Raw genomic sequence first — 25837 nt, 5'->3', positions numbered from 1 at the left:
GGAAGTTCACAGTTCACATATTGCTGAAGCGTGGCTTGGAGAATTTTGAGCATTACTTTACTAGCATGTGAGATGAGTGCAATTGTGCAGTAGTTTGAGCATTCTTTGGCATTGCCTTTCTTTGGGATTGGAATGAAAACTGATCTTTTCCAGTCCTGTGGCCACTGCTGAGTTTCCCAAATTTGCTGGCATATTGAGTATAGCACTTTCACAGCATCATCTTTCAGGTACTGAAATAGCTCAACTGGAATTCCATTACCTCCACTAGCTTTGTTCATAGAATTGCTTTCTAAGGCCCACTTGACTTCACATTCCAGGATGTCTGGCTCTAGATTAATGATCACACCATCCTGGTTATCTATGTCATGAAGATCTTTTTTGTACAGTTCTTCCGTGTGTTCTTGGCACCTCTTCTTAATATCTTCTGCTTCTTTCAGATCCATACCATTTCTGTCCTTTATCGAGCCCATCCTTGCATGAAATGTTCCCTTGGTATCTCTAATTTTCTTGAAGAGATCTCTATCTTTCCCATTCTGTTTTTTTCCTCTATCTCTTTGCATTGATTGTTGAGGAAGGCTTTCTTATCTCTTCTTGCTATTCTTTGGAACTCTGCATTCAGATGCTTATATCTTTCCTTTTCTCCTTTGCTTTTTGCCTCTCTTCTTTTCACATCTATTTGTAAGGCCTCCCCAGACAGCCATTTTGCTTTTTTGCATTTCGTTTCCATGGGGATGGTCTTGATCACTGTCTCCTGTACAATGTCATGAACCTCATTCCATAGTTCATCAGGCACTCTATCTATCAGATCTAGGCCCTTAAATCTATTTCTCACCTCCACTGTATAATCATAAGGGATTTGATTTAGGTCATACCTCGATTGTCTAGCAGTTTTCCCTACTTTCTTCAATTTATGTCTGAATTTGGTCATAAGGAGTCCATGATCTGAGCCCCAGTCAGCTCCTGGTTTTGTTTTGTTTCGTTTTTTTCTTGTTTTGTTTTGTTTTGTTTTGTTTTGACTGTATAAAGCTTTTCCACCTTTGGCTGCAAAGAATATCATCAATCTGATTTCGGTGTTGACCATCTGGTGATGTCCATGTGTAGAGTCTTCTCTTGTGTTGTTGGAAGAGGGTGTTTGCTATGACCAGTGCATTTTCTTGGCAAAACTCTATTCTTTGTCCTGCTTCATTCCATATTCCAAGGCCACATTTGCCTGTTACTCCAGGTGTTTCTTCATTTCCCACTTTTGCATTCCAGTCCCTATAATGAAAAGGGTATCTTTTTTGGGTGTTAGTTCTAAAAGTTCTTGTAGGTCTTTATAGAACCGTTCCACATCAGCTTCTTCAGTGTTACTGGTTGGGGCATATAATTAGATTACTGTGATATTGAACGGTTTGCCTACGAAACACACAGAGATCATTTGGTTGTTTTTGAAATTGCAGTCAAGTATTGCATTTTGGACTCTTTTGTTGACCATCATGGCTACTCCATTTCTTCTAAGGGATGCTTGCCACAGTGATAGATATAATGGTCATCTTAGTTAAATTCACCCATTCCAGTCCATTTTAGTTCGCTGATTCCTAAATGTCGATGTTCACCCTTGCCATCTCCTGTTTGACCACTTCCAATTTACCTTGATTCATGGACCTGACATTCCAGGTTCCTATGCAATATTGCTCTTTACAGCAGTGGACCTTGCTTCTATCACCAGTCACATCTACAACTGGGTATTGTTTTTGCTTTGGCTCCATCCCTTCATTCTTTCTGGAGTTATTTCTCCACTGATCTCCAGTAGCATATTGGGCACCTACTGACCTGGGGAGTTCCTCCTTCAGTATCCTATCATTTGGGTTTTCATACAGTTCATGGGGTTCTCAAGGCAGGAATACTGAAGTGGTTTGCCATTCCCTTCTTCAGTGGACCACATTCTGTGAGACCTCTCCACCATGACCCGCCTGTCAGGTAAATCTAAGCTACCATTTTTTTTAAATATACATTAGTGTCAGATATTCATTAGGATTTAGACACTCAGATTGAACACTCAAAAGATGAATCTGTCAAAGTACAAACTTTGAATTGAAATGTTCAGGTATATTTAATAATTATAAAAATGGTAAATATTTAATTAATATTTGATCAATCATTAAAACTTTTGATATTGCCTAGTTTCAGATCATTATTTATCATAATAGAGAAAGATCTTGTTTATATTGGAATTAGACCGCTATATATAGATAGGAATAAATATATATCCTTAGAGCTAGACAAATGTCTTTTTTTGCAAAATATATTAATATTTCAAGTTGTCAAAATTTTATTTGACATGTTTTGTAAATATTGTTATGCACATAGATGTTCCATGCAGATATTGATCACTTAAGAGCAATATATACTTGATGACAAAAGTCTGACTAATTTGTTTTGTTATTAAAATGTCTTTTTTTTTCAATTTTTAATTCATTATGTTGTCAGTGTATAAAGACACATTTCTTGTTGGTTTAAAATACAGAGTATACCAAGCATTTTTATGGATTATGGTACATCCATAAATTAGACCATTATCTCAGATGTCCACAATTAGACATGCCGTGAGAGTTTTCTTCTCCTCTCTTTTAAAGTTATTTTTATGAATGTATGCTCTTTAAGATAGATAGCTTAGTTTGTTCTATGCTGAGTAAAATTAGCCCACCTACAAAAGTAACAAAAGCATAATGCTAAGATGCAAAGTTTCTATAGCAAATATTTTATCCTATTGGGACAGCATGGCATCACATACGGTATGACAAATTACCCACTCTTTAGAGACACCTGTGGTTCACTAACAGAATGTGGTGGATTATCACTAAAGACACAGACATGATAGTTTAAAACAAATCTGCTACATTATTGCAATAGAGTTTTCTTCCTCAAATATTCTGCTGCCCGGTTTGTTAAAAATAAATACCATGACACAAGAATGAAACTTCAACCCTGTTAGTTACACAGTTAGCCTTATAATGTACTAAAACAATCAACAATATAGTGATATGAGACTGTTGCAAAATTTAAGTGTATTATATACTTATGCAATATATAGCATTTTAGTCATAAAATGGATAAAAGTAAATATTACATATATACATAAAATACAAGTTTCAAATATGAAATTAAAAATATAAACATGAAGTGGTGATTGTGAATCCCAGCAAAAGACAAAGATTTTAACTTGAACAGAAGCAGCGTCTTTGTAAAACTCAGTAATCCTTTCATGTATATTGTACATCAGCAATAAATGAGATATTAGAGCAAAATTGAAAATATCTTGGCTATATTCTAGAGGTAACTTGAGGAGTGGAAAAGACAGCATTTTTTTCTGGGTAATTCTTCTTTAATATTCCTGAAAAGAAGTCCACAAACACTTAGATTGTTTTACTGTCCCCTACATTCTCCCTATATATACTGTGTCCTTCTAGCTTTTTCTATATCTTATCTCCATTCAATAAGTTTAAATCACTCCAATACAATGAAAAATTATTTTTAAATTCAGAATTTAGAGGTTCTGTGAATCTCTCACAGAGGTCTGTCTCAGTATTCATGGTTCTTTACATAGAGGAAAAATTTATTCAGTGTCATTACCAAGTAATTTAGATTTATTGCTCTTTGTTGCTCTTTCAGTTCAGTCCAGTCGTTCAGTCGTGTCCGACTCTTTGTGACCTCATGAATCACAGCACGCCAGGCCTCCCTGTCCATCACCAACTCCCAGAGTTCACTCAGACTCGCATCCATCGAGTCAGTGATGCCATCCAGCCATCTCATCCTCTATCGTCCCCTACTCCTCCTGCCCCCAATCCCTCCCAGCATCAGAGTCTTTTCCAATGAGTCAACTCTTGGCATGAGGTGGCCAAAGTACTGGAGTTTCAGCTTTAACATCATTCCTTCCAAAGAACATCCAGGACCGATCTCCTTTAGAATAGACTGATTGGATCTCTTTGCAGTCCAAGGGACTCTCAGGAGTCTTCTCCAACACCACAGTTCAAAAGCATCAATTCTTCATCACTCAACCTTCACAGTCCAAATTTCAGATCCATACATGACCACAGGAAAAACCATAGCCTTGACTAGATGGACCTTAGTCGGCAAGGTAATGGCTCTATTTTTTATGCTATCTAGGTTGGTCATAACTTTTCTTCCAAAGAGTAAGTGTCTTTTAATTTCATGTATGCAATCACCATCTGCAGTGATTTTGGAGCCCATACAAGGTCTGACAGTGTTTCCACTGTTTCCCCATCTATTTCCCATGAAGTGATGGGACCAGATGCCATGATCTTTGTTTTCTGAATGTTGAGCTTTAAGCCAACATTTTCACTCTCCTCTTTCACTTTCATCAAGAGGCTTTTTAGTTCCTCTTCACTTTCTGCCATAAAGGTGGTGTCATCTGCATATCTAAGGTTATTGATATTTCTCCCAGCAAACTTGATTCCAGCTTGTGCTTCTTCCAGCCCAGCGTTTCTCATGATGTACTCTGCATATAAGTTAAATAAGCAAGGTGACAATATACAGCCTTGATGCACTCCTTTTCGTATTTGAAACCAGTCTGTTGTTCCATGTCCAGTTCTAACTGTTGCTTCCTGACCTGCAAATTACTCTTTAGAGTATACAAATAAATATAATAAAGTAATGAAATACCTGATTATATATTTATACAATTTTGGTTGTAATTTTTGCCCAGATCTAAGCTCTGGATTAGAAAAAGAATAAAATAAATGAAGGTAGAGAAGAGGAGGGGGAGGAAGGAGAAATAAAGAAATATTTCTCCAAAGAAGACATACAGATGCCTAACAAACACATGAAAAGATGCTCAACATCACTCATTATCAGAGAAATGCAAATAAAAACCACAATGCCATACCATCTTATGGGGGTCAGAATGGCTATCAAAAAAAAAAAAAAAACAACCTACAAACAATAAATGCTGGAGAGGGTGTGGAGAAAAGGGAACCCTCTTACACTGTTGGTGGGAATGCAAACCAGCACAGCCACTATGGAGAACAGTGTGGAGATTCCTTAAAAACCTGAAAATAGAGCTATCATATGAACCAGCAATCCCACTGTTGGGCATACATACTGAGGAAACCAGAATTGAAAGAGACATGGGTACCCCAATATTCATCACAGCACTGTGTATAATAGCTAGGACATGGAAGACAATCAGATGTCCGTTGGCATACGAGTGGGTAAGAAAGTTGAGGTACATATACACAATGGACTATTACTCAGCTATTAAAAGAACAGATTTATGTCAGTTCTAAAGAGGTAGACAAAAGTGGAGCCTATTATACAGAGTGAAGTAAGGCAGAAAGAAAATCACCAATACAGTATATTAACACATACATATGGAATTTAGAAAGTTGGTAACGATGACCCTATGTGCAAAATAGGAAAAGAGACACAGATATAAAAAACAAACTTTTGGACTCTGTGGGAGAAAATGGGATGGGATGATTTTAGAGAATAGTATTGAAACATGTATACTGCCATACGTGAAATAGATGACCTGTCCAAGCTAAATGGATGAAACAGGGCACTCAAAGCAACTGCACTGGGATAACTCAGAGGAATGGAAGAGGAGGGAGGTGGGAGGGGAGTTCAGTATCAGGGGACACATATGCACCCGTGGCTGATTCATGTCAGTGTATGGCAAAAACCACCACAATATTGTAAAATAATTAGTCTTCAATTAAAATAAATTAATTAATTAAAATAAGTAAATTCACGTATCTCTCCCTCTTTTTTTTTTCGGTGTTAATTCTAAAAGGTCTTGTAGGTCTTCATAAAACCGTTCAACTTCAGCTTCTTCAGCATTACTGGTTGGGGCATAGACTTGGATAACTGTGATATTGAGTGGTTTGCCTTGGAGAAAAACAGAGATCATTCTCTCGTTTTTGAGATTGCATCCAAGTACTGCATTTCGGACTCATTTTTTTTTGACCATGATGGCTAGTCCATTTCTTCTCAGGGATTCCTGCCCACAGTAGTAGATATGATGGTCATCTGGGTTAAATGCACCCATTCCAGTCCATTTTATATCGCTGATTCCTAGAATGTCGACGTTCACCCTTGCCACCTCTTGTTTGACCAATCCAATTTGCCTTGATTCATTAACCTAACATTTCAGGTTCCTATGCAATGTTGCTCTTTACAGCATCTGATCTTGCTTCTATCACCAGTCACATCCACAGCTGGGTATTGTTTCTGCTTTGGCTCCATCCCTTCATTCTTTCTGGAGTTATTTCTCCACTGATCTCCAGTAGCATATTGGGCACCTAATGACCTGGGGAGTTCCTCTTTGGTATCCTATCATTTTGTCTTTTCATACTGTTCATGGGGTTCTCAAGGCAAGAATAGTGAAGTGGCTTGCCATTCCCTTCTCCAGTGGACCACACTCTGTCAGACCTCTCCACCATGACCCGCCCATCTTTCATTTCCCCGCAGGCATGGCTTGGTTTCATTGAGTTAGACAAGGCTGTGGTCCTAGTGTGATTAGATTGACTAGATTTCTGTGAGTATGGTTTCCATGTGTCTGCCCTCTGATGCCCTCTTGCCACACCTACCATCTTACTTGGGTTTTTCTTACCTTGGGCGTGGGGTATCTCTTCATGGCTGCTCCAGCAAAGCACAGCTGCTGCTTCTTACCTTGGACAAGGGGTATCTCATTACCGCCGCCATTCCTGACCTTCAACGTGGGATAGATATACAAAAAAGATATCATTTTCATTATAGGGGACTGGAATGAAAAAGTAGGAAGTCAAGAAACACCTGGAGTAACAGGCAAATTTGGCCTTGGAATGTGGAATGAAGCAGTCCAAAGACTAATAGAGTTTTGCCAAGAAAATACACTGGTTATAGCAAACACCCTCTTCCAACAACACAAGAGAAGACTCTACATATGGACATCACCAGATGGTAAACACTAAAATCAGACTGATTATATTCTATGCAGCCAAAGATAGAGAAGCTCTATACAGTCAACAAAAACAAGACCAGGAGCTGACTGTGGCTCAGACCATGAACTCCTTATTAGCAAATTCAGACTTAAATTGAAGAAAGTAGGGAAAACCGCTAGACCATTCAGGTATGACCTAAATCAAATCCCTTATGATTATACAGTGGAAGTGAGAAATAGATTTAAGGGCTTAGATCTGATAGATAGAGTGCCTGATGAACTATGGATGGAGGTTCGTGACATTGTACAGGAGACAGGGATCAAGACCATCCCCATGGAAAAGAAATGCAAAAAAGCAATATGGCTGTCTGGGGAGGCCTTACAAACAGCTGTGAAAAGAAGAGAGGCAAAAAGCAAAGGAGAAAAGGAAAGATATAAGCACCTGAATGCAGAGTTCCAAAGAATAGCAAGAAGAGATAAGAAAGCCTTCTTCAGCGATCAATGCAAAGAGATAGAGGAAAACAACAGAATGGGAAAGATAGAGATCTTTTCAAGAAATTTAGAGATACCAAGGGAATATTTCATGCAAGGATGGGCTCGATAAAGGACAGAAATGGTATGGACTTGAAAGAAGCAGAAGATATTAAGAAGAGGTGGCAAGAATACATGGAAGAACTGTACAAAAAAGATCTTCACGACACAGATAATCATGATTTTGTGATCACTAATCTAGAGCCAGACATCTTGGAATGTGAAGTCAAATGGGCCTTAGAAAGCATCACTACGAACAAAGCTAGTGGAGGTGATGGAATTCCACTTGAGCTGTTTCAAATCTTGAAAGATGATGCAGTGAAAGTGCTTCACTCAATATGCCAGGAAATTTGGAAAACTCAGCAGTGGCCACAGGACTGGAAGAGGTCAGTTTTCATTCCAATCCCAAAGAAAGGCAATGCCAAACAATGCTCAAGCTGCTGCACAATTGCACTCATCTCACATGCTAGTAAAGTAATGCTCAAAACTCTCCAAGCCAGGCTTCAGCAATATGTGAACCGTGAACTCCCTGATGTTCAAGCTGGTTTTAGAAAAGGCAGAGGAACCAGAGATCAAATTGCCAACATCCGCTGGATCATGGAAAAAGCAAGAGAGTTCCAGAAAAACATCTCTTTCTGCCTTATTGACTATGACAAAGCCTTTGACTGTGTGGATCACAATAAACTGTGGAAAATTCTGAAAGAGATAGAAATACCAGACCACCTGACCTTCCTCTTGAGAAATCTGTATGCAGGTCAGGAAGCAACAATTAGAACTGGACATGGAACAACAGACTGGTTCCAAATAGGAAAAGGAGGACGTCAAGGCTGTATATTGTCACCCTGCTTATTTAACTTATATGCAGAGTACATCATGAGAAACGCTGGACTGGAAGAATCACAAGCTGGAATTAAGATTGCCGGGAGAAATATCAATAACCTCAGATATGCAGATGACACCACCCTTATGGCAGAAAGTGAAGAGGAACTAAAATGCCTCTTGATGAAAGTGAATGAGGAGAGCGAAAATGTTGGCTTAAAGCTCAACATTCAGAAAATGAAGATCATAGCATCTGGTCCCATCACTCCATGGGAAATAGATGGGGAAACAGTGTCAGATTTTATTTTGGGGGGGGGCTCCAAAACCACTGCAGATGGTGATTGCAGCCATGAAATTAAAAGACGCTTACTCCTTGGAAGAAAGGTTATGACCAACCTAGATAGTATATTCAAAAGCAGAGGCATTACTTTGCCGACTAAGGTCCGTCTAGTCAAGTTATGGTTTTTCCTATGGTCATGTATGGATGTGAGAATTGGACTGTGAAGAAGGCTGAGCACTGAAGAATTGATGTTTTTGAACTGTGGTGTTGGAGAAGACTCTTGAGAGTCCCTTGGACTGCAAGGAGATCCAACCAGTCCATCCTGAAGGAGATCAGCCCTGGGATTTCTTTGGAAGAAATGATGCTAAAGCTGAAACTCCAGTACTTTGGCCACCTCATATGAAGAGTTGACTCATTGGAAAAGACTCTGATGCTGGGAGGGTTTGGGAGCAGGAAGAGAAGGGGGCGACAGAGGATGAGATGGCTGATGGCATCACGGCCTCAATGGACCGAGTCTGAGTGAACTCTCAGAGATGGTGATGAACAGGGAGGTCTGGCGTGCTGTGATTTGTGGGGTCACAAAGAGTCAGACACGACTGAGTGACTGAACTGAACTGAACTGAACTGATCTCTCCCTCTATAGTGTTTGAAAACCAGTGGATAGTTACTGCTATCATTTTGAATAGTGCATATTAGAAATACCTTCAGAGAAGAAGTAATTCCAATCTTCCTCTAGCTTTTATAATGGTAGTTCTGGTCACTTTAACGTGTATAATTTTCTTCAGTTGTGAATCCAGCTACTCACTGTATTTGCTTTGTCACACATTTCTAATGCAGCTATTTAATTTTTATGGAGGTGATTTATTTATGAAAATTTCTGTGACTTAAGACACTTTTCTTGTAACTGGTATTTAGAAGGAAAATTAGACTTAAAATCTAACTAAGTTGTAAAATTCTTAAAGTGGCTGCATTCCGCTTTTTTATATACTTATCCCCCAAATTTATCATTCAAGTGATTTCGATTCTAGGAATCAGAATCCTTTTGCAGATCTCTCTAATTAATAGTCTTTAATTAAAAAAATACCTTAATCTATAAAAAGCATGTGATTTGTTCTTCCTTTTGGTTTCCTTTTTACAATGTCAATTTCCATCCTCCTCTGTAAAGGTAAAAAATAGAATAGAGAGGGTAAATATATTTCTCTTCATTTTCCCTTCAGGAAAAATAGCTAAAAGCCTTTGTTTTCCATCAGGGCTGAGCTAAAGAGATCCTACAAACTGTCAGAAGTAGTGACAGAAACTTGTAACAGTGTTGAAACCCGAGAGATATAAGGAGGATTTCAGCAGAAAATCGAGACTATGAATATGATGTGGGATGGAGGACAGTTCTGAATGTGCAAATCAGAGCAGCTTTTCAGTTGTTTCAGAGTTGGAGTTTTATAACGTCTTTGAATCACTTTGAATAGACTGCTCCTAATCAGAAAACACTCAGTTGCAAAACATGCCTTGTCAAAAATGCATTCCAAAATGAAATATAAATGCCTTATGGATTATCCTTGCTACTGTCCTCTGTTGGGCCAGATTGGTGACAGCTGACTCTAGTTCAGTTTCTTGCAATAAGAAATACAGATTTTTTAACTGGGACAAATTTCTTTAGAAATTGACATTTTATTCATTTGAAATCAAAATGTGTGATGCTAACTTCTGAATCATCTAGGTTTCCATATGGATATTAAATATTTGATTTTCACCTAAAAGAAAAACTTTCATGTGCAAACTGATGTTTTACTGGTGTTGGAGTAATAGAGAAGAGGCAGGGCTGCAACAACAGCCTTTACTGGAGGAAAGCACTGCTATGAGTTATCATGATCTCCAAAGCCTGGCAATTCAAAAGATACAAAAGGGGGAAGAGACATTTCAAAAGAAACAAGAATATTAACATTGCATCACAGGACCTCCAATGCATACAGTCTTCTCAGAATGCATAACATTTTATGTATATTTTGCAAACAGATGTAAAGCTAAGACTAGAATAAAGCTCATTATCATAAATCAACATAAGAATAAAATACTAAAATGATAGCAAAATTAAAAATGGCATTTGGGACAGAAATTTAGCGATTTAGCTGGAACTTTAACAGGTTCCTTAAAAAAATTGTTTTTGTATATACAAATAAATTGAAACATAACATATTTTTAAATTGACTGAACAACACCTGATTTTATTCAACATTAAGATCAAACTCCAACTGAAATAAATGAATTTAAATAAAAAAATCAAAACAATGAACTTTTAAAGTGTTTTTCTTCTGACTCAATAGATCATAAAACCAAAAAAAGTATTGTCAAAAAGAGACAGTGCCCATTTATTCTAAATGATTAGAAAAAAATGCGTCTGGTGTTAGACACTGCTCTGCTTTCCATGATTATGTTGGGCAAAAGTTGATGTACATATTGGAAAAAAAGCTTCACAGCCACGTATTTTTACTACTTTCAGAGCAATTTCCCAGGAAAATAAGACAGATCAAAATTAAAAGAGCAGCAAGGAAATCTTTTACTAAAGTGAAGCTGAGGAAAGCGAAAGTAAAAGCAGTTATAGAAAGTGGCAGTAGCTCTTGAAGCTAAGCTCCTCTGTCACATGCCATCAATTGGACCATTATCTGGTGCAGGAGGGCTGTAATACACTGTCAGATTTGCTTCTTAGCTGAAATGATGGGAAAGAAATTGTGCTGTGCATATTGAGGGTTGGGTAGGGGTGGGGAGAATGAGTATATCACATTTGCCCACATGTAAGACCTACTGTGATTGGCAGTCTAACACTAGATATAGAGCTTCTTCAAGTAAATTATAACTTGGGAATCCAAATATTGTGATTCTTAAGAACCAAAATGTCAAATAAAAAGAAAATGCTATTAATAGTGGCAAGAAACATTTACTTTTCCTTTTTGTTTTTTTTTTTAATTTTAAAATCTTTAATTCTTACATGCGTTCCCAAACATGACCCCTCCTCCCACCTCCCTCCCCATAACATCTCTCTGGGTCATCCCCATGCACCAGCCCCAAGCATGCTGCACCCTACGTCAGACATGGACTGGCGATTCAATTCTTACATGATAGTATACATGTTAGAATTCCCATTCTCCCAAATCATCCCACCCTCTCCCTCTCCCTCTGAGTCCAAAAGTCCATTATACACATCTGTGTCTTTTTTCCTGTCTTGCATACAGGGTTGTCATTGCCATCTTCCTAAATTCCATATATATGTGTTAGTATACTGTATTGGTGTTTTTCTTTCTGGCTTACTTCACTCTGTATAATTGGCTCCAGTTTCATCCATCTCATCAGAACTGATTCAAATGAATTCTTTTTAACGGCTGAGTAATACTCCATTGTGTATATGTACCACAGCTTTCTTATCCATTCATCTGCTGATGGACATCTAGGTTGTTTCCATGTCCTGGCTATTATAAACAGTGCTGCGATGAACATTGGGGTACATGTGTCTCTTTCAATTCTGGTTTCCTCGGTGTGTATGCCCAGCAGTGGGATTGCTGGGTCATAAGGTAGTTCTATTTGCAATTTTTTAAGGAATCTCCACACTCTTCTCCATAGTGGCTGTACTAGTTTGCATTCCCACCAACAGTGTAGGAGGGTTCCCTTTTCTCCACACCCTCTCCAACATTTACTGCTTGCAGATTTTTGGATCGCAGCCATTCTGACTGGTGTGAAGTGGTACCTCATTGTGGTTTTGATTTGCATTTCTCTAATAATGAGTGATGTTGAGCATCTTTTCATGTGTTTGTTAGCCATCCGTATGTCTTCTTTTTTACAAATTCAATGCTACCAGCCACATTTTTCACAGAACTAGAACAAATAATTTCAAGATTTGTATGGAAATACAAAAAACCTCGAATAGCCAAAGCAATCTTGAGAAAGAAGAATGGAACGGGAGGAATCAACTTGCCTGACTTCAGGCTCTACTACAAAGCCACAGTCATCAAGACAGTATGGTACTGGCACAAAGACAGACATATAGATCAATGGAACAAAATAGAAAGCCCAGAGATAAATCCACACACATATGGACACCTTATCTTTGACAAAGGAGGCAAGAATATACAATGGAGTAAAGACAATCTCTTTAACAAGTGGTGCTGGGAAAACTGGTCAACCACTTGTAAAAGAATGAAACTAGATCACTTTCTAACACCGTACACAAAAATAAACTCAAAATGGATTAAAGATCTAAATGTAAGATCAGAAACTATAAAACTCCTAGAGGAGAATATAGGCAAAACACTCTCAGACATAAATCACAGCAGGATCCTCTATGATCCACCTCCCAGAATTCTGGAAATAAAAGCAAAACTAAACAAATGGGATCTAATTAAAATTAAAAGCTTCTGCACAACAAAGGAAAATATAAGCAAGGTGAAAAGACAGCCTTCTGAATGGGAGAAAATAATAGCAAATGAAGCAACTGACAAACAACTAATCTCAAAAATATACAAGCAACTTATGCAGCTCAACTCCAGAAAAATAAACGACCCAATCAAAAAATGGGCCAAAGAACTAAATAGACATTTCTCCAAAGAAGACATACGGATGGCTACTTTTCCTTTTTTGAGACATATTCTTATTATAATTCTGCAAAATAGTTTCTGCTTCAGATTCTCCTTTTCTTTAAAGTGAAGTAGCTCAGGCCTGTCCGACTCTTTGCGACCCCGTGGACTGTAGCCCCCCATGCTCCTCTGTCCATGGGATTTTCCAGCAAGAGTACTGGCGTGGGTTGCCATTTCCTTCTCCTTTTCTTTTAGATAAGAATTATTTGAGAGCAGTTTACCTACTATCTATGACAGTTTCCTAGTCATTCATTATAAAAACAATATTACTTCAGTAATATTTTTTCCTGTTTATATCTTCTGCATTTAAAAGGAAACAATGGCATATGGGGGGAAAAAAAAAAAACAAAACATGGGGCTGGGTTGGAAGTTAGATAATCCGGTTTCTATTCTAGATCCTAGAATACAGGTGATGCTTAATAGCTGTTAGTTTCCATCCTCACTCCTGGGTAAATAATTGTTTGGCTAGAAAAATATCAAATTTATAAAAGCTTTTCTGTGAAATATATGGGAACACTGGTAGGAAAAAAAAAATTATTGACCTTTGAGTTAAACCTGTAAATTTTCTTAAGTCACTTTCTCATTCGAGACTTACAATGCTCCCCCTTTATTTGAGACTCACTATGAAATATCCCACGATGTAAGAGTGAACAGAGATTTAGCCAGAATCTCACTTTAAAAATTAGAAGATACTTAATAATGAAACAGTATGTTTTCTTTTCAGACTTTTCAATTTGCAATGTTGTCATTGTTGTGCTTGTGTGAAAGTAAACACAGTATAGAACTTGAGGGTTGGTTAAATAATTTCTTGCTTCAAAACAAGCTAAATGTTGATGCAATTGGAATTTACAGTGTATTGAGGACAACATTAAAATATTTAATTAATAACAACCACCACCAGGCTATAACATCTTGTCTACAGAGATGTTCTCAGTTGACTATTTCTTTATTTGAGTGATAGCGAATCAAGCATGCTTTCCCCTGTTCCTGAATAAAAACTTGGCTATAAGATAAATACTTGAGGTGTATCAACATGGTTAAAAGAATTAAATAAAAAGATATCAATCTTGCAAATGACAATTTCTGAACCTTTTAAATAGTATATTAAATTCTCAGTATAAATTTGGGGAAAGGAATTTTTTTCTGAATTATCCTGATAGAATAATCGCCTCAAATCTCTACTTTGCTTAACCATGAAGATGCAAGCTGAGGGAATTTAGTGCATTACTGCCAATTTGCAATGGCACCCCACTCCATTACTCTTGCCTGGAAAATCCCATGGATGGAGGAGCCTAGTAGGCTGCAGTCCATGGGGTCGCTAAGAGTCGACATGACTGAGCGACTTCACTTTCACTTTTCACTTTTATGCATTGGAGAAGGAAATGGCAACCCACTCCAGTGTTCTTACCTGGAGAATCCCAGGGACAGGGGAGCCTGGTGGGCTGCCATCTCTGGGGTCGCACAGAGTCGGACATGGCTGAAGTGATTTAGCAGCAGCAGCAGCAGCCAATTTTCAAGGTACTAAATTGTCCTGAAGAGGTTTGAAAAGATAACTATGCTGTGACAGCAATCTAACTTATCACCTTGTAGTGATTTAGGGATTGCAGTAAATCGGACTAAGTATTTTTAACAATGCCTCCCTGGATTAAGAGACTATCTCTTGGGCAGCTCTGAGAGGTGCAAGATTTCTTAATAGAATTCTGCTTCTTATGGCTTTTATAATATTGTTAAGAAATTCAGTGCATATTGTCCTAATTCATCTCTCGATTTTAAAGTACAGCTTCCCAAAACAGATCAGATTCACTCTGCTTTCCAATTCCTGTGCATGAAAGATATTCTTAAATTATGGAAATCCATTCTTAGGCTTTCAGTTATCTTAAGTATTTATCTCTAAGAAGTGCACGTTTAGCAATACCTTTTAAAGTTGCTGAATGTTCAGACTGCAGACAGCAACACGGAATGTGCTGGGAGGTGCTGCAGGCCAGTTTTCCCAGATGCAGTTTAGCACTAGAAAAGGCAGGCCTGTAGCGATTCTAATTTCTAACTGGATGCTGTGTCTTTACATGTGTCCAGTACACATTCCTGTACCCTCTTCAAGAGAGATGAACATATCTGAAAGTTGATACCATCTGTGATCCAGGCCTGAAAGGCATTCCTATGGCAACTGTGTGATTCGAGGAATCCCAGTAACTATACTGACCCCAGGCAGAGACATTTGTAGAGCATCATTAGAACGTGTTGCTGGCAGTTACTATTATCAAAAGGGACAACGGAGACTCTTAAAGTTCAAAATCCCATTCTTTGTAAGTTAAGGGGTCAAATGAGTGTGTGTGCTCAGTCACTCAGTTGTGTTTGATTTTGAGACCCTATGGACTGTAGCCCACCAGGCTCGTCTGTCCATGGGGTTTCCCAGGCAAGAATACTGGAATAGGTTGCCATTTCTTTCTCCAGGGCATCTTCCTGACCCAAGCATCAAGCCTGTGTCCTTGTGTCTCATGTATTGGCAGGTGGATTCTTTACCACTCTACCACTGGAGCTGGGATGGGGTGGGGGGCAAATAGGCAGCATTAAAATAGGAAATGCAAAGTTGGAAAGGGAAGTGCAGCTTTGGAAGAGTGAGTTCTGGTTTGAATATTGTATTCATTGTTATTAATCTAATAGATTTCAACTGTGAAATGGATGTGATTATACTTACCTTGATGCAAAGATGTGTTTTTAAACAAACAACTAAGCACAGTGCCTGGAATAGTGTTTTCCAAATTTATGTTATCTGTCGTTGATATTGCTGGCTGGTAGCATTATTAGTCCATGGATGGACAAAACGAAGCACAGACAAGTTAACTGAAGGAAATGAGTCTGAAAGTTGATCTTAATTCAGTGCATTTCTGCCTTGAAGCATCTTAGTAACAGACAACAGAGGCAGGATAAGATTTCCCTGTATTTTCTAAGAAATAATTTGAAGCAGCATAAAACAAATTCCCTGAAACTCCACATTTCATTCTTTATTTTTGAGTGTGTACATAGTAGAGTCAAAAACTTTCAAGGAACCTCCACACTCCTGAAAGATGAGGGGGTGCCTAAGACCATGACCGGTCCAGCTTCTTAATGGAAAATTTAGCAGAAATCCAATAAGGCCTTTATTTATGGCATTGCATTAGTAATATCTATTGCTTGTCTGTGCTTCTCTTTAAGGGTATCCCTTGAAATATGGATTATTATAATTTTTTTTTGTGTGTGGGGAACCTCTTCCCTGAGTATAAATTACTTGGTGTTAAAGCAATGGATTACAAATCAGAACCTTTAGAATTTTCATCGTCTATGAAGCTGATTTCACATACCATCTGCTAGATGAAGCCATCCTAACATAATTCTCTATTTTGCCGAATCATCAACACCTTCACGCAGATACTTGTCCATTTACCAGTGCTTTGGAAAGCAAAGAATATTGCCTTTCATTGTGCTTCACTGAGTTGAATCAGTGACTTCTCATGAAAGAAAGAGAGACACATCACTGGAAAGTGCAAAAGCCTTTGATGACTACAATACTTCCAAGATAAGTAGATGGTAGTTATCATGACAATACTAGGAACTATTTTGGGGTTATATGTAACTATATTTAATTCATCAAAATGCTGTGCTTCATGTTAAAACATTTTTAGAGAACCAACTAAAATGTCTTGGGGAGACTAGTTTTTTGAAATATGGAATTAAGATGAGTTTCTCCTGAGAACTAAGTTATTTAACTAAGATGAAATTAGGAGAGGAATGTTTAAAAGATGATACATGAAAGAAAGGCGAATGTTTAATTAAAGCCACAGTGAGTTTCTTTGTAACTACAGGCCATAAAACTGAGCCATCATCTCACAGTGGGTGCACAGAGTGCTAAAGCACAATGGAAAGAGGGACTTTTTAAGTGCATTTATTAAATCAAATGATTTTGGAATATTTTGAAATGTGAGCTTGAAAATTTAACAAAGTGGAAGGCAGCATTATAAAGTGGTTAAGACCATGGTTCTGCAATCAGACTGCTGAATTTTATGATCTACTTTCTGTTTCTAGTGTCCTTTTTTTTTTAAAATATAAATGGAATCATACAATATGTGGTCTGGCTTGTTTCACTTAGCATAGAGTTTTTAAAGATTATCCATGTTATAGCATGTATCAATACTCCACTTATTTTATGGCTGAATAATATTCCATTGTATGGAAATACCATCTTGTGTTTATCCACTGATCAGTTGCAGGTACCTGTGTTGTTTCCACTTTTTGGCTATTATGAGCAAGCTGTTATAAACATTCATGTATGCATTTTTCTAGATATATGTTTTCATTTATATTGGGTATATGCCTATGAGTGGAATTGCTGGGTCTATGGTAACTCTTTGGTTAGCATTTCAAGGAACAGCCCAACTGTTTTCTAAGCAGCTGCACCATTTTACATAACTCCTTATTGTTGTTCAGTCACTAAGTCATGTATGACTCTTCATGACCTCATGGACTGCAGCACGCCAGGCTTCCTTGTCCTTCACTATCTCCCAGAGTTTGATCAAACTCATGTCCATTGAGCCAATGTACCACCCAACCATTGTATCCTTTGTCATCCCCTTCTCCTTCTGCCCTCAATCTTTCCCAACATCAGGGTCTTTTCTAATGAGTCGGCTCTTCCTATCAGGTGTCAAAATATTGGAGCTTCAGCTTCAGCATCAGTCCTTCCAATGAATATTCAGGGTTGATTTCCTTTAGGGTTGAGTGATTTGACCTCCTTACTGTCCAAGGGACTCTCAAGAGTCTTCTCCAGCACCACAGTTTGAAAGCATCAAATTTTCAACACAGCCTTCTCCACGGTCCATCTCTCACACCCATACATGACTATTGGAAGAACCATGGCTTTGACTATAGGGAGCTTTGTCTGCAAAATGATGTGTCTGCTTTTTAACACACTGTCTAGGTTTGTTAAAACTTTTCTTCCAAGGAGCAAGAGTCTTTTCATTTTGTGGCTGAAGTCACCATCCTCAGTGATTTTGGAGTGCTAGAACATTTCCCCCAGCACTTTGCAATTAATGAGCCTGAATAAGGTCAGATAAGATTTACTGCTATCAAATCAGTTTTTGTAATAATGATTAAAGAACATTTAGTTTAACACTTTCAATGTGACAAACAAAATTGATACTTATGACTCTTATCCTTCAAAAATGATTTCAATTTTTGATACAGTCATAATTTTATCTCATATGAAAAAAGTAAATCTTCAAATGACATTATCAAATCAATCTTATCAATTAATGGAGAATTTAGGCATTATGGCAACTGTTTTCAGGAAAACATGTGATGAACATATCTTTCATTTATTTACTAGCTTAATCTGTATTTCTCACTAATTCACAATGAAGATGTTTAGTACCACCATAAATTAATAACTTGGGAGTTCAATATCCAGTGCCCTAATGTGAATTTAAAGAAAGGGTAGGTAGTCAAATTGAAGTCTCGTTATCTGAGGAAGTTGCTCACCATATTGAAAGGCATCACAAATTTCTGTAAAATAACAATAATAAGCCATTGGCCAAGGGAAATATTGCACATTTACTTAAAAAGAAAAATAATATGCATCTCCTTAAAAGAGCAAAGAGTGATATGCCTGATTTTTTTCTACTGGAGAATTCTTTTCATTTGAAAATATGTCTGGAGGTGTTCGAGCTCCGCGCGCTGGGCTGCGCTTTAGCCCCACGTGCGCTGTTTGTTGCCTGTCCTTTCGGTCATGTTCCCGGCAGTCTCCTCTCCGCGGACCCCGGGGACGGGAACTCGAAGAGGCCCCCTGGGCGGAGTCGGGCCGGGCTCCACGCCCCGGGCGACCAGCAGGAAGGGTCTGACCCTGGCGTCTTCTGTCAGCTCCCCCGTGCTCTTCTCTCCGGCCGGCCGTCGGAGCTCCCTGAGCTCGCGAGGAACACCTACGCGAATATTCCCACACCACTCCATAACTGAGTCTGTGAACTATGATGTGAAAACATTTGGATCTTCTCTCCCTGTTAAAGTCATTGAAGCCTTAACGTTGACTGAAGTTGATGATCAGCTGACTGTTCACATAGATGAAGGTGGATGGGCTTGTCTGGTCTGCAAAGAGAAACTCATTATTTGGAAGATTGCTCTGTCACCTATCACTAAGTTATCTGTTTGCAAAGAACTTCAGCTGCCACCTAGTGATTTCCACTGGAGTGCCAACTTGGTGGCTCTCTCTTATTCTGCTACCTCAGGCGAAGCACATTCTACTCAGGCTGTTACTGTCATGGTTGCCACCAGAGAAGGATCCATCCGCTATTGGCCAAGCCTTGCGAGTGAAGATACCTACACAGAGACGTTCGTAGATCTGGGAGGTGATAAGACCTACAGTTTCCTAACAGCAGTACAGGGAGGAAGTTTTATTTTATCCTCATCGGGGGGCCAACTAATCCGCCTGATACCTGAAAGTATAGGAAAAATCCATCAGCATGTCCTGCCTCAAGGACAAGGCGTGCTCTCAGGAATTGGTCGGAAGGTTTCTTCTCTTTGGGGAATTTTATCTCCTAGTAGTGATTTCATTCTTTCAAGCGTCCTCTGGGATAGAGAGCGAGCGAGCTTTTATAGCCTGACAAGTTCAAACATCAGTAAATGGGAATTAGATGATTCTTCAGAAAAACAAGCACATAGTTGGGATATAAATAGAGTCCTGAAGGAAAACATTATTGATGCTATCTGGGGATCTGAAAGTAACTATGAAGCTATTAAAGAAGGGGTCAACATTCGGTATTTGGATTTGAAGCAAAACTGCGATGGGCTCCTAATTTTGGCAGCAGCATGGCACCTGGCAGACAGCCCCTGCCTTGTCTATTACTCTCTGATAACAGTAGAAGATAATGGCTACCAAATGTCAGATTCAGTGACTGTGGAAGTCACTCAGTATAACCCACCTTTTCAGTCTGAAGACTTGACTGTATGTCGGCTGATGGTCCCAAACTTTTCAAGCCAGACCGCCTGTCTGTACACTGAAAGTGCTGTCTACATGTGCTCCACAGGGACTGGGAAGCTTTCTCTTCCTCAGGAGAAAATTGTTTTTAATACACAAGGAGACAGTATTTTAGGAGCTGGTTCCTGCGGGGGTATACCTATCCTTTTCTCTAGAAACAGTGGATTGGTGTCTATTACTTCAAGGGAAAATGTGTCCATATTAGCAGAAGATCTTGAAGATTCCCTAGCATCTTCAGTTGCTGGACCAGGCAATGAGAGTGTGGTTTTTGATACTTCTACCAAGAATGACACTATTGCCCAGGAAGACAAAACCAAATTGCTCAAAGCTGCTTTTCTGCAATTCTGCAGAAAAGATTTAGGTCATGCTCAAATGATAGTTGATGAGCTGTTTTCCTCTCACTCTGATTTGGACTCCGATTGTGAGCTAGACAAAGCTGTCACCCAAATCAGCGTGGACCTGCTGGACGACTACCCAGCTTCTGACCCCCACTGGGCTGAGTCTGTGCCTGAGGAAGCACCTGGGTTCAGCAACACATCCTTGATTATTCTCCACCAGCTAGAAGACAAGATGAAAGCCCACTCTTTCCTTATGGACTTCATCCACCAAGTCGGCCTCTTTAGACGTCTCAGCACTTTTCCAGTGAGAGGGATGCCAATGGCCACATGGCTCCTGCTCTGTGAGCATGCCGAGAAGCTGGCTGCTGCCATCATCCTTAAGAACCACCACTCGAGGCTTCCTGACCTCATGAACACAGTGATCCTGATGGCTTTGAACAAGAGGGACTGTGACGTCCCATCCAACCTGACGCCTGCAGATGTCTTCTTCAGAGAGGCATCCCAGGTAGATACCATCTGTGAGTGTTTACTGGAGCACGAGGAACAAGTCTTGAAGGACACATCCGTGGAATCAGTTGAATGGGCGGAGGTGGTGATCAATGTGAACAGTATTCTCAAGGACATGCTGCAAGCTGCTAGTCACTATCGACAAAATAGGAACTCCTTGTATAGAAGAGAAGAGCCAGGAGAAAAAGAACCTGAGTATATTCCATGGACAGCAACCAGCGGTCCTGCTGGTATCCGAACAGCAATAGTGTGCCAGCATAGGACTGTCCTGAAGGTGGTTTATCCTCAGGCAGACAGCAACCTCCGAAACGTTCTAACGGAGCAGCTAGTAGCACTGATTGATGGCTTCTTGGATGGTTATGTTTCTCAGCTCAAGTCTGTGGACAAATCCAATGATCAAGAAAGATATAGCAATCTGGAAATGGAATACCTACAGAAAAGATCAGATCTCTTATCTCCGCTTCTCACACTAGGCCAGTACCCATGGGCTGCTTCATTGGCAGAAAAATACTGTGACTTTGATATCTTGGTACAAATGTGTGAGCAGACTGACAACCAGACCAGACTACAGTGCTACATGACCCAGTTTGCTGATCAGAATTTTTCAGACTTTCTCTTTCGTTGGTATCTGGAGAAAGGAAAGTGAGGCAAATTATTATCTCAGCCCATTTCTCAGCATGGACAGTTGGCGAACTTTTTACAAGCTCATGAACATCTCAGCTGGTTACACGAAATTAACAGCCAAGAATTAGAAAAGGCTCATGCAACACTTCTGGGTTTGGCAAATAGGGAAACTCGTTACTTTGCAAAGAAAAAAACCCTTCTTGGCTTGAGTAAATTGGCTGCTTTAGCATCAGACTTTTCAGAAGATACACTGCAAGAAAAAATTGAAGAAATGGCTGAGCAAGAGCCCTTTCTGCTGCACCAGGAGACCCTGCCTGAACAGCTGCTCGCTGAGAAACAGCTGAGTCTCAGTGCCATGCCTGTACTGACCGCATCACAACTCATTGGCCTGTATATCTGTGAAGAAAACAGAAGAGCTAATGAGTATGATTTCAAGAAGGCTTTGGACTTGTTGGAATATATTGATGAGGAGGAAGATGTAAATATAAATGATCTAAAACTGGAAATCCTTTGCAAAGCTCTTCAGAGAGATAACTGGTCCAGTTCGGATGGTAAAGATGATCCAATTGAAGTATCTAAAGACAGTATATTTGTGAAAATCTTACAGAAACTTTTAAAAGATGGCATTCAGCTCAGTGAGTACCTACCCGAGGTGAAGGAGCTGCTGCAGGCCGACCAGCTGGGAAGTTTGAAGTCCAACCCTTACTTTGAGTTTGTTTTGAAAGCCAATTACGAATACTATGTCCGGGGACAAATGTGACTTTTTCTAAAAATGATTATTTTTCCTGAAAATTTGTATAAGTGTGTCCTTATAAAAACTTTAGACCTTAAACATCTAGGAGTTTGTACAGTTTTATAACATATATTTCTGAGTTTTTTATACTTTATTTGTAAGCTACTACAAAATAGTTGTATGACTGTAGCTTTGGTTTTCAGTTACATGATATTGTTTTTTCTTCCTCTTTTCCACTGAAGTTTATCAGTTGTTTTCATATCTGCTACTGTTCCTTTTTCTCTCACTCCATCCAGGGTCCTGGTTCCAGCTTCTTGTATGCAAAGACCACTTCTAGGCTTTAGCTTCTATAACTCTAAAAACAGCAAGATTTCACTAAGTCGTTTCTGAAATTGCTGTGACTCTTAGATGTTATGTACTGCAAAGTGTCTGGAATATTTGTTTTGATTTTGATTAGGGCTGGGAGCAGAATATCTAGTGGGATAACTGTCACAATTTGCTAACTTATAAAATAGACAAGACACAAAGTGGGGCAATTCAGTGTGAGCATGATAACTGTTTACTTCATTGGGAAAGATGTCAAATTTTTCTACATAAATAATAGTATTAATAAAAATATCTTGGTGAATAAAGCATTAAAAAAAAAAAAAAAGAAAATATGTCTGGGAAAGCACCAGACCAGAAGAAAAATATTTTTTTTTCTTGTTATGCTATAGGGATCTTCATTCAATAAATGTGTATATAACTTGTTTACTAAAGAGGAGAGACCCATAGGCCTTTCAGTTCAGATCTGTCTTTCCAATGAGTCAACACTTCACATGAGGTGGCCAAAGTACTGGAATTTCAGCTTTAGCATCATTCCATCCAAAGAACATCCAGGACTAATTTCCTTTAGAATGGACTGGTTGGATCTGCTTGCAGTTCAAGGGACTCTGAAGAGTCATCTCCAACACCACAGTTCAAAATCAATTCGTCGGCGCTCAGCCTTCTTCACAGTCCAACTCTCTTTTCCATACACGACTACTGGAAAACCATAGCCTTGACTAGATGGACCTTTGTTGGCAAAGTCATGTCTCTGTTTTTCAATATGCTGTCGAGGTTGGTCATAACTTTCCTTCCAAGGAGTAAGCGTCTTTTTATTTCGTGGCTTCAAACACCATCTGCAGTGATTTAGGAGGCCCCCAAAATAAAGTCTGACACTATTTCCACTGTTTCCCTATCTATTTCCCATGAAGTGATGGGACCAGATGCCATGATCTTCGTTTTCTGAATGTTGAGCTTTAAGCCAACTTTTTCACTCTCACTTTCACTTTCACTTAGAGGCTTTTTAGTTCCTCTTCACTTTCTGTCATAAGTGTGGTGTCATCTGCATATCTGAGGTTATTGATATTTCTCCCGGCAATCTTGATTCCAGCTTGTGCTTCTTCCAGCCCAGTGTTTCTCATGATGCATAAAAGTTAAATAAGCAGGGGGACAATATACAGCCTTGACGTACTCCTTTTCCTATTCGGAAACAGTCTGTTGTTCCATGTCCAGTTCTAACTGTTGCTTCCTGACCAACATACAGATTTCTCAAGAGGCAGGTCAGGTAGTCTAGTACTCCCATCTCTTTCAGAATTTTCCACAGTTTATTGTGATCCACACTGTCAAAGGATTTGGCATAGTCAATAAAGCAGAAATAGATGTTTTTCAGGGACTCTCTTACTTTTTCCATGATCCAGCGGATGTTGGCAATTTGATCTCTGGTTCCTCTGCCTTTTCTAGAACCAGCTTGAACATCAGGAAGTTCACAGTTCACATATTGCTGAAGCCTGGCTTGGAGAATTTTGAGCATTGCTTTACTAGCGTGTGAGATGAGTGCAATTGTGTGGTAGTTTGAGCATTCTTTGGCATTGCCTTTCTTTGGGATTGGAATGAAAACTGACCTTTTCTAGTCCTGTGGCCACTGCTGAGTTTTCCAAATTTGCTGGCATGTTGAGTGCAGCACTTTCACAGCATCATCTTTCAGGATTTGAAACAGCTCAACCGGAATTCCATCACCTCCACTAGCTTTGTTCGTAGTGATGCTTTCTAAGGCCCACTTGACTTCACATTCCAGGATGTCTGGCTCTAGATGAGTGATCACACCATCATGATTATCCGGTTCATGAAGATCTTTTTTTACAGTTTTTCTGTGTTTTCTTGCGACCTCTTCTTAATATTTTCTGCTTCTGTTAGGTCCATATCATTTCTGTCCTTTATTGAGCCCATCTTTGCATGGAATGTTCCCTTGATGTCTCTAATTTTCTTGAAGAAATCTCTAGTCTTTCCCATTCTGTTCTTTTCCTCTATCTCTTTGCATTGATTGTTGAGGAAGGCTTTCTTATCTCTTCTTGCTATTCTTTGGAACTCTGCATTCAGATGCTTATATCTTTCCTTTTCTCCTTTGTTTTTCACCTCTTTTCTTTTCACATCTATATGTAATGCCTCCCCAGACAGCCATTTTGCTTTTTTGCGTTTCGTTTCCATGGGGATGGTCTTGATCCCTGTCTCCTGTACAATGTCACGAACCTCATTCCCTAGTTCATCAGGCACTCTATCTATCAGATCTAGGACCTTAAATCTATTTCTCACTTTCACTGTATAATCATAAGGGATTTGATTGAGGTCATACCTGAATGGTCTAGCGGTTTTCCCTACTTTCTTCAATTTAAGTTTGAATTTGGTAATAAGGAGTTCATGATCTGAGTCACAGTTAGCTCCTGGTCTTGTTTTTGTTGACTGTATAGAGCTTTTCCATCTTTGGCTGCAAAGAATATAATCAATCTGATTTCGGTGTTGACCATCTGGTGATGTCCATGTGCAGAGTCTTCTCTTGTGTTGTTGGAAGAGGGTGTTTGCTATGACCAGTGCATTTTCTTGGCAAAACTCTATTAGTCTTTGGACTGCTTCATTCTGCATTCCAAGGCCAAATCTGGCTGTTACTCCAGGTGTTTCTTGAATTCCCACTTTTTCATTGCAGTCCCCTATAATGAAAAGGACAGCTTTTATGGGTGTTAGTTCTAAAAGTTCTTGTAGGTGTTCATTCAGTTCAGTTCAGTCGCTCAGTAGTGTCCGACTCTCTGCGACCCCATGAATCGCAGCACGCCAGGCCTCCCTGTCCATCACCAACTCCCGGAGTTCACTCAGACTCACATCCATCAAGTCAGCAATGCCACCCAGCCATCTCATCCTCAGTCGTCCCCTTCTCCTCCTGCCCCCAATCCCTCCCAGCATTAGAGTCTTTTCCAATGAGTCAACTCTTCGCATGAAGTGGCCAAAGTACTGGAGTCTCAGCTTTGGCATCATTCCTTCCAAAGAAATCCCAGGGCTGATCTCCTTCAGAATAAATTGGTTGGATCTCCTTGCAGTCCAAGGGACTCTCAAGAGTCTTCTCCAACACCACAGTTCAAAAACATCAATTCTTCAGTGCTCACCCTTCTTCACAGTCC

The 25837-nt window shown here is 39.3% G+C and overlaps 2 protein-coding genes across 2 annotated transcripts in view; both read left to right on the top strand.

Annotated features, from left to right (window-relative positions):
• PCDH11X (protocadherin 11 X-linked) overlaps positions 1-25837 on the top strand; it is a 925502-nt gene that overhangs the window by 798306 nt on the left and 101359 nt on the right. The window lies entirely within an intron of this gene.
• Positions 18853-22471, top strand: LOC105611277 (nuclear pore complex protein Nup133-like). Its single transcript, XM_042242189.2, is given in 1 exon segment — positions 18853-22471. A coding segment is annotated over 1 exon segment (3471 nt). The 5' UTR covers positions 18853-18923; the 3' UTR covers positions 22395-22471.

This window comes from Ovis aries, chromosome X (assembly GCF_016772045.2).
Source record: "Ovis aries strain OAR_USU_Benz2616 breed Rambouillet chromosome X, ARS-UI_Ramb_v3.0, whole genome shotgun sequence".
Lineage (NCBI taxonomy): Eukaryota > Metazoa > Chordata > Mammalia > Artiodactyla > Bovidae > Ovis > Ovis aries.
This window is presented reverse-complemented; position numbering and strand designations above follow the sequence as displayed.